The 8,770-nt window shown below is 35.6% G+C and overlaps 1 protein-coding gene across 1 annotated transcript; it reads left to right on the top strand.

Moving 5' to 3' along the window:
• Positions 1-194: 194 nt before the first annotated feature.
• Positions 195-8,735, top strand: rtkn2 (rhotekin 2). The gene is made up of 12 exons (XM_051132853.1): positions 195-375; positions 2,331-2,518; positions 2,649-2,701; positions 2,803-2,856; positions 3,919-4,036; positions 4,170-4,370; positions 4,468-4,562; positions 4,640-4,746; positions 4,855-4,986; positions 6,612-6,777; positions 6,861-6,968; positions 7,103-8,735. Exons 1-12 carry the CDS (start codon positions 244-246, stop codon positions 7,693-7,695), a joined length of 1,947 nt encoding a protein of 648 aa, XP_050988810.1. The 5' UTR covers positions 195-243; the 3' UTR covers positions 7,696-8,735.
• Positions 8,736-8,770: the final 35 nt, after the last annotated feature.

Below are 8,770 nucleotides of genomic sequence, written 5' to 3' on the forward strand. Positions count from 1 at the left end.
CTTAAATGTACTTTTACCTTAAATTATTATTCATTTCATATCACTGTAATAATGAATTCAACTTACCAATACAAACCTATTTAGCTGCATCGCTATTCCAACCTTTCCGAATTTAAAAATGGTATCGCCCAACTGTTGTGTAGGCACCGGAGAGCTTTGAAAGCATCTGATTGGTGGATTGGCGGTTGTGTAATCCGTTGGTTTGTTGTGCGGAGAGGGGCTTGTCTGGAGGAAGAAGCCAGTATGGATTCACCGCGGGATATTCAACATTTTAAACGAAATATTGCCACTCGGTCCACGGTGTCGTCGTGTTCCTCTCTCGCCATGGAGATTAAGAGAAAGAAAATAAGAGAAAGCATGTTTTTTCAAAATGAGGTGAGGTTGTGTTGACGTTTACGTTTTGGGTTTTCACTGGAATGTGGGTGTTATTATTGAAGACTAACCGGTAACATTAAATGCTTTCTCAGGCCAGAGACAGAGATATGAAGCGATGCGCAAGTGTGAATGACGCGCAGCAGATAATAAAGGACATGAATTTGTTGTACATACGACAGATTTCTAAGAAACTAAAGGTAGTTTGTGTATGGGAGCGTGTGATCGTGTTTCACCTGTGTTCTGTATTGAAATCCCACAAACGGTTCATCATTCAGTGCAAATAAAGTAATCTTGGCGGATTTCATTCTGAAACATCATCACACAGCTCTAAAATGATTAGAAAGTGTGAGTGTTTACTTTGTTTTGTCTGACTCTTCACCACCCACTTGCGTGAGAGAATCGTTTCATATGAATCGGACTTTTTGCAAAGAATCTCAGAACCGATTCACGAATTGGACTGAATCATTGCGAGCAGTTCACGCGTCAGCAAATTGCCTGACTCGTTTAAACGAAAATCTCATGAAGTTGTGATTCATAATGAGCCGAGAAATTAAAATTACAATTGATAAAAAGATCACCAGCTGTTAACAGCAATGTGTGCGTGGATAAAAGAATCACTGAATCAAAGTTTTGAAATAAACTCTTCGAATGAGCCGATTCGCGGAAACGAGTCAGACTTCCATTACTTCCACTCACTTTCATCAATCCATGTGTTATTGTTGGTTATCACCAGTGTTGGGGAGTAACTAGATACATGTAACGGAATTACGTGATTTAATTACAAAATAAATGTAATTGTAATTACAGTTACTGAGAAAAAATATGTAATTAAATTAGTTACTTTTGAAAAATGTTAATGATTACAAAGGGGGTTACATCTGAATTTTTTTCACACAAACACACAGATTTAATACTCTACTTTTATAAACTGCATTGATTGCTCTAAAATGAGACACCAATGTTTCAAGAGTTTAGGACACAGCATAGGACACATGCTTATTCAATAACCGTTTTATTTCCTATTTGGGTTTATGCATATACTTTAGTTTTTAAGATCAATTGTTTTTTTTCCAAGGCATTGTTAGATGCCATTGTTTCATGACTATGTCATAATTATGCAAACATTTGATTTCACAACCAGTATCATAGCTATGAAACTATTTCTTGTGATGATTTCAAATCTGAATTTAACCTCAGGATGATCTAAAATTATCTAAAAATAAATTTTTAAATACAGTTATTACACGGCTGGAATGCTTGATTCTGATTGGTCAGTCGTGACATTCCAATGTATGTTATTCCCCGATAACAACTGGTAAAAGGTAATAACACGCACTCATCTGGGAAACTTGCGTTGGCCTAGACGCTTTATAATTTTTCTTAGTCAAAGCTTTCCATTTGGTTAGCTAATAAAATATTAAAACTCAATTCAATAATAATAATAATTAAAGTGATAAAGGATTTTAAAAGTCTGACAGTAATCAATGTTGAGTGCTACTGTAAGATTAACAATGCCTGGTTTAACTATTTCGAAATTATTAACAATTGAAAATTTTAGAAATTTAGAAAAGCAATCGAAAGTAATAAGTTATATTACTTTAATAAAGTAATTGAGTAGTTACACTACTTATTACATTTTAAATCGAGTAACTTGTAATCTGTAACCTATTACATTTCCAAAGTAACCTTCCCAACACTGGTTATCACCAGACACTCGCTTACAGCTTGGAAGAGGTTGAGTTCATCTTCTCTTCCAACTGTTTTAAAGTTACTTCATTGCATCATTTTTCGTTTCTTCAGTGTCCAAACCATATCTCATCTCTCTATGAATCAGTATGCATCTGCCTTAGGAATTATTGTAGAATAGATTTGTGTGGTAGAGTTGTTTTCATCCAGTCTAGTCTGTTTAATCAGAACTGTGGTTATTTCTCCTGACTATTTCATCCTTCTTGTAGGATTGTGATATTCAGGAAAAGATGGAGTTTGAGATGCGAATGAGAGCTGGAGCTTACAAGCTTCTGGTTGCCAGCACTAAAAAAGAGCAGGTGTTGGACGCTTCCAGGAGTCTGTTAACCTGTAATGCCCGAATTAAAGCTTATATGAATGAAGCCCAGAGGAGGAAAGAACAGCAGGACATCAGAAGGTAAGAGCAGCAGGTGTATTGACAGCTGTGACAAAGTTTAGTTTAGTGGAAAATAATTTTATTTTGAATGTAAATCAGACATGCCTATAAGAAATAAATGGAAAATAAATTCTTGTTTCTTTTATTTTAGGTCCTCAGACTCTCTGGACCAAGTCCCTTGTCATGGAAAGGTAGCCATATCTGGTAGGAAAATAGCTTTTCTCTGTTATAACTCTGTCTGTTATATTTATTATTAATATGTGAGTGTTTCTTGTGGTTCATGCATTTTTCTTTTGCTTATGCAGGCCTGCGAATTCCATTGTTTTGGAAGGATACAGAACACTTTAACAGCAAAGGGAGTGAGTGACAATTTTAATAAAAAAAATATCCTGTCCTTGATAGTGTTATGAAAATTATGCAAACATATGCTGTCTGTTTTGATTTTGATTTTTGTAATAAGCTTATGGTTTTGCTTGGGCACTACCATTCAGATGTTTTAAGAAGGGTAAAATTTGATCAAGTAACGAAGCATTGTATTGATAAAAAATGACAGTAAATGACACTTTCTATTTTAAATAAATGCTGCTCAATTCATCAAAAAATCTTGAAAAATTAAAAATTGAAAAAATATTCAGCAGCACTATGGAAGCCTGTTTCTGCCACTGAATTAAAAAAAAAAAAAAAAAGGTAATTGCAACTTTTTCTCACTATTCTAACTTTTCTCGCAAATGCGAGTTTACATCTGGGAATTCTGACTTTTTTTTTTTTTTTTTTTTTTTTTACTCATAATTGTATTATACAAACATGTAATTTATTCATTCAGAATTAAAAAGTTATAATTATAAAGTCTGAATTGTGAGATGATATAAAGCCACAGTTCTGACTTTATAACTTAGAATTGTTTGATATAAACACTAGAAATAAAGTCAGAATTGCAACTTTTTTTCTCACAATTGCAAGTTTGTATCTCGCTATTCTGACTGTTCTCAAAATTGTGAGATAAAAACTTGCAATTGTGTGCTGTGAAGTAAAAAAAGTCAGAATTGTGAGTTTATATCTTGCAATTCTGATTTTGTAACTTGCAATTTCATCTTTATTTCACAATTCTGAGAAAAAAGTCAAAATTGCAAGAGAAAAAGTCGAAATTACATTTTTTTTTTTTTTCATATATTCAATGGCAGAAATGGGCTTTCATGAAGCACAGCTGTTTTCAAAATGGATGAGAAATGTTTCTTTAGCACCAAATTAGCATATGAAAATGATTTCTGAAGTAATATGTGACAATGTAGACTGGAAAATTAAGCATTTATATTAATGCATATATTTTAAAATGGAACCGGGTATTTTAAATTGAAAAATATGTATTTACAAATGTTCATATAGCAATTTATGCTGATGTCATGTGTATCTGATCCCAACAGATGCACAGCGGGTGGCAGTCTTCTGTTTGATAAAGATTGGCTCAGAGATTTTTGACACTGAAATGGTGATTGCAGACCCATCGATGACTGATATTTGCTTTGAAGGTGTCAAAATTTTGTAAGTTCTCAGCTTTCCCTATCTCCAAATCTCGTCATTTAAGAGCTATATGAAAATTGTATCGTTTAAACGAGCTTGAACTGCCTGACCGCAGCCTATTGAGTTCTAAGCTCAGTTTAAATATTTTCAACAGCTCTGAAGCCAAGCCAGACTTTGAACTGACATTTGAGCTGTATAGCTGTGGACTGGAGGAGGAGACAACCTTTGTCAACACGCCAAAAAAACTAGCCAGGAAGCTGCGCTCCTCTTTTGGCAGAACTTCAGGCAGGAAACTCTGCCCTCTTCTGGATGGAGGAGATCCAGACACTTTCCTCCAGTCTAATCCAATACCAGTGTATGCAAGGATGGATATTATGTTCATGATTTTTATAATTAACCTATTTTTATTGAATAAGTAGAGAAATGTCTAATATTAATTTTTTTTATGACAGAGGTGCACGGTACTCATTGTTGGCGTACACCACTCTGGGTTTGGAGCAGGCGGAGGGATCTTTCCAGTCTCATTCTCTTATAATCCTGCAGAATGGTAAGAGCAAACAAGCCACGTTTTAATAATTGACTAGCACTCAGATTCCGATTGACTTTGTGCCGTTGGTCTGACAGTGGAGGTTTCATCATGGCTGCCGTTGTATGGTAACTTGTGTTGTAAGCTGGTGGCACAACCTGACTGCATGACACAAGAGATGATGAGCGGATACCTGAGCCAACAGGTAAGACAGGAATTTCTTTTTCCAGGAAGAATATATGCCGTAACAATTCATACTAACATTTGTAATTAAATGAAATTTGTAAGATCAGCGTTTTGATTTTCCACTTAGCAAAGCATTGAAGGTTTGCAGCGCCGCTGTAAGCTATACTGTGTGCTAAAGGCTGGACAGATTTCATGCTATTACTCTCCTGAAGAAATCCAAGCAAAAGTGGAGCCCAGCCTCAACATTCCCATAAACAAGGTAAGGAACATTTCTAAAATGGATTTTTTTTTCCACAAATTTATTTCCAGGGGTTCAAGTGCGTAGCACTGTAACCCTATTGTACTTGTTAGAATGGCCAAGCATCAGCAATCTCCACATAAAACTGATTGTGCAGGACAACTGTAAATTGTAGAGACTTGAAACTCGGAGGGATGGTAGTACTCACACCATCTACAATGTCACCAATGCTTGCCCCAATCAGCCTGACGGGGGCGCTACAGCAAACAAAAGTACAAAATCGCTCATAACTCCTAAACTGGTCGTCACAGGCTCAAGTGCCTTATGTCAGTGGAATCCTTGGCTCATGGGTAGACAAAACGCATTCGGCCGTCACAATGGCAAAACATTAGGGTGTTTTGGAATTTTTTTTTTTATTATTATTTTTTTTTTAATCACTTTTGCGAAGTAGTCTTAGATTTTTCACCTGATTGGAACCAAACCAGTGCAGAAATGGAGAGCGAATATCAATAATTATAAAAAAAAAAAAATATAATTTTGCGAACTAGTACTAGGTTCTTCGCTCAATCCGGGGGAAAAAAAACTGCTGTACAATTCTTTGGACTCTCTAGGTCAATAATTATCTACAGAAATTTAAAACTTACCCTTTGAGAAGTTCTAATGGGGTTGTTTAGAAAATGGGCTTGTCCAAATATACCCAAAAGCCAATAAAGCCTAAATGAAATCTCTAAACCTGGTGAGAACATGCTGCAGGTGATTTTAAACATGCATGCAAAGCTTTGGGGAAATCAGACCACAAGTAGTGCTATAATGGTCATATTTCTATGGTAAATTACCTGGATTTGCTAAAATCTGTTATATTAAATCACTGGTTTAGGTGGTTATGGGCTTGCTAAATAATGTTTTTTTTTTTTTTTTTTTTTTTTAAATGTGCTTAAATGCCTTAAAATGCTTGAATTTATTCACCACAAGTCACAATAAACCCTTCTAGGCATCATGCACCTAAAGCCAAAATGAAAGCTATATGGAAATATAAAAGAAGTAAATGACAAAAGCACATGAAACCATTGGTAAAATGAAAATTAAAAAAAAATAATAATAATAATAAAAACTAAGTCAAAATATTAATAAGCAGTAAGCACTATAATAGTATATAAATGATACTAAAATGGCACTGCTTATGTTTTATGTAATGTTTTATATTATTATACTGGCTATTAAGTTTAAAATGAGCATATTAAAGTCAATTGTTTTAAATACTACAAGTAAATTTTGACAACACAATCATTTTTAGTTTTACTAAAGATCTACCTGTGTTTTTAGTGTTTTGTAAAGTAAGCTTTTAATCACAACAGAGGTCAAGTAAATGTAAAAATTAAAAAATTTAATGTCAGCCAATGACTGTTATGTAGTAATCTGCTGTATGACAGTTACTGGAGACTGCTGTTGTGGTAATGCAGCCTTTCTGATCTTATAAGCTTAACCACAGTACTGGTAATTTAATTATGGTCAGCGTTAAAAATTGTGGCAGTAATAGCAAATAACAGGCAAAGCTTTATCACTTGGGATACATTGCTACATGACTTGGGAGAACCATTATAATATACTGTATATGTAGTAAAGAGTTTCTGTTTGCATTTATACAGGACACTCGTATTCGTGTGGTGGGAAAGGACCACCAGAGGGCTGGCACTAGACTTAACCTGATAAACCCAGGAAATGGAGACTCTTCCAGTCATGTGTTCATTACTGAAACCTCTGACGTCTTGCAGGAGTGGCTGGACGCCCTCTGGCAACACATTTATGACCAAAGTGAGTTTACCTGATGTCTGTCAGAAACCTTTTTCTTCTACTAAACTAAAGGCGTTAACAATTAATATGCACTTATTCTTTAGGTCAGTGGCAACATACATGTGACAAGCTCATGGATATTGATGTTTTGTCACCACGCAAACCCCCGCTCTTTCTCACAAAGCAAGCTGACTCTGTTTATAATGATCTGAGTGAGTAATGAACTACATCATGTGCATTCTTTATAAAACACAAATGCTTATTTGGTTTGACTGAATTGTGAGGAACGAGTTTTAATCCAACTTCCTGTTTTTCAATTGCTTCTTTAAAAATGTGTTCTTTTCAGGCATCGGGTCCCCTGGGAAATTTGAGAGCTTGACTGATATAATTCACAATAAGATTGAGGAAACTGATGGCCGCTTTCTCATTGGTCAAGAGGAGGACACGGAGCCTCCACATTGGGCAGCACTGTTTGAAGGATCCCGGCCAATAGTGGTCCAAAAAACGGTTCTGTCACCAGGTAAAGAAAGCAATCAGTCTATTACGAGTCCCGTCACGGCCAGCAAAAAGAAGAGGAGAGCACCTCCACCCCCTCCTGATAAATTACCATTTGTTCAACCCACCAGCGTATTATCCAATCAGGAGAAAGAGAACTATAAGGGGGCGAGGCCTCGGACGGGGCGACCCTCGCTCGATGCTAAATTCTCTGCCATCATTCAGCAGTTGCAGAAGAGCCACACATCCACTCGCAAAAACGCACCTCTTGGACAGATCGAGCCCTGCCAGCACCCTTGCATCTCTCAGAAAAGAGATGACGAGTCTGATATACCTGAAAATCCTGGGAAGGAATACACTCAGGCTGTTCAGCCACCTGTGCCGGCCCCCAGGAACAAATTGAGGATGTCATTCAGAGAGAAGATGCACCCAAAGGCCTGGTGAATTAATGAGGTGTGAGACATCTCTGATTAATGATCTGTTATGAAAAGAAGATATGCCCTTGGATTCATAAGGAGATAAACTCCCTGATGCCTTTCATTGATCCATATCAAGGGTCAAGAGACTGTGGATGAGAATGCTGGGAGTGAATGTAAATGTATAAATGACCTACCTTGTTTGTTCTAGCTTGAACAAACACCGAAAATCAAACAAAATTTGCTACTTTTTTTTATAGTCTTACTATTTAAAATAACATTCCAGTGGTTGATGGGTAGATAACTTTCATTTTCAAGACTTAATGATGGCCTAATTCATTTCAACTTTAGAATCTGGATTAACGTTAAGTCACTTGCATATCAAGTCTTTTGAAACGATCAGTCTTTAATAACCACTCATGATACAACCACTAAAAACCAAGCACTTTTGGCCCACAGCTGCTGCATCATTTCAGTTTAAGTTTTATTTTTCCTGTCATATCATGATGTCAAAATATGATTTTTGGTGTTTGTGGTGTGAAAACAGGTGCATGTTTTTCTTAAAGCATCAATTAAGATGCATCATGAACTGGGTAATTGTTTTTATATATATATATTTTTAGACTGAATGATTTTTATACAGTTAGTCACCTCTAAATGGTTAACTAGCATTTTAACTTTGTTAGACACTAAGGGTTTGATCTTCATTTTGTTGTATTTGATCAAGTAGTTAAAAAAGTTCAATCTTTATACAAGGTCTGAGCACTATGAAATACTGTACGTAGGGTACAGTGTGTGAAAATGTCTTTGTGGGTAAATGTGATTTTTGTTTACTATCGTTGTTTCATTTATGTACACTTCTGAATGTTTAAGTAGCGCACACATAATGCATTCCACTAAATGTTGTAGGTTATTTTCAGGGTAATCCATGTTATTATGGTACTTGTGCAATACATGGTTTTACATTCTTTGGAACTGTTCTATTATAGTTGTTTTGGAGTAATTCACTCTTTATCAAACATTAATTTTTGTATGGGCATTAATCTAGGAAAACACATTTGTAGTAACTTTGCTAAAATGGAACAACATTAAAATGTTGTACT

The sequence above is a fragment of the Labeo rohita genome, chromosome 17 (genome assembly GCF_022985175.1).
Source record: "Labeo rohita strain BAU-BD-2019 chromosome 17, IGBB_LRoh.1.0, whole genome shotgun sequence".
Taxonomy (NCBI): domain Eukaryota; kingdom Metazoa; phylum Chordata; class Actinopteri; order Cypriniformes; family Cyprinidae; genus Labeo; species Labeo rohita.

Bases quoted from the DNA above. Each gene is read 5' to 3' on its own strand.
- rtkn2 (XM_051132853.1), top strand. From the start codon at position 244: ATGGATTCACCGCGGGATATTCAACATTTTAAACGAAATATTGCCACT. The intron at 4,371-4,467 runs GTATGCAAGGAT...TTTTTATGACAG, and splicing joins CAGTCTAATCCAATACCAGT to AGGTGCACGGTACTCATTGT. The intron at 4,987-6,611 runs GTAAGGAACATT...GCATTTATACAG, and splicing joins TCAACATTCCCATAAACAAG to GACACTCGTATTCGTGTGGT.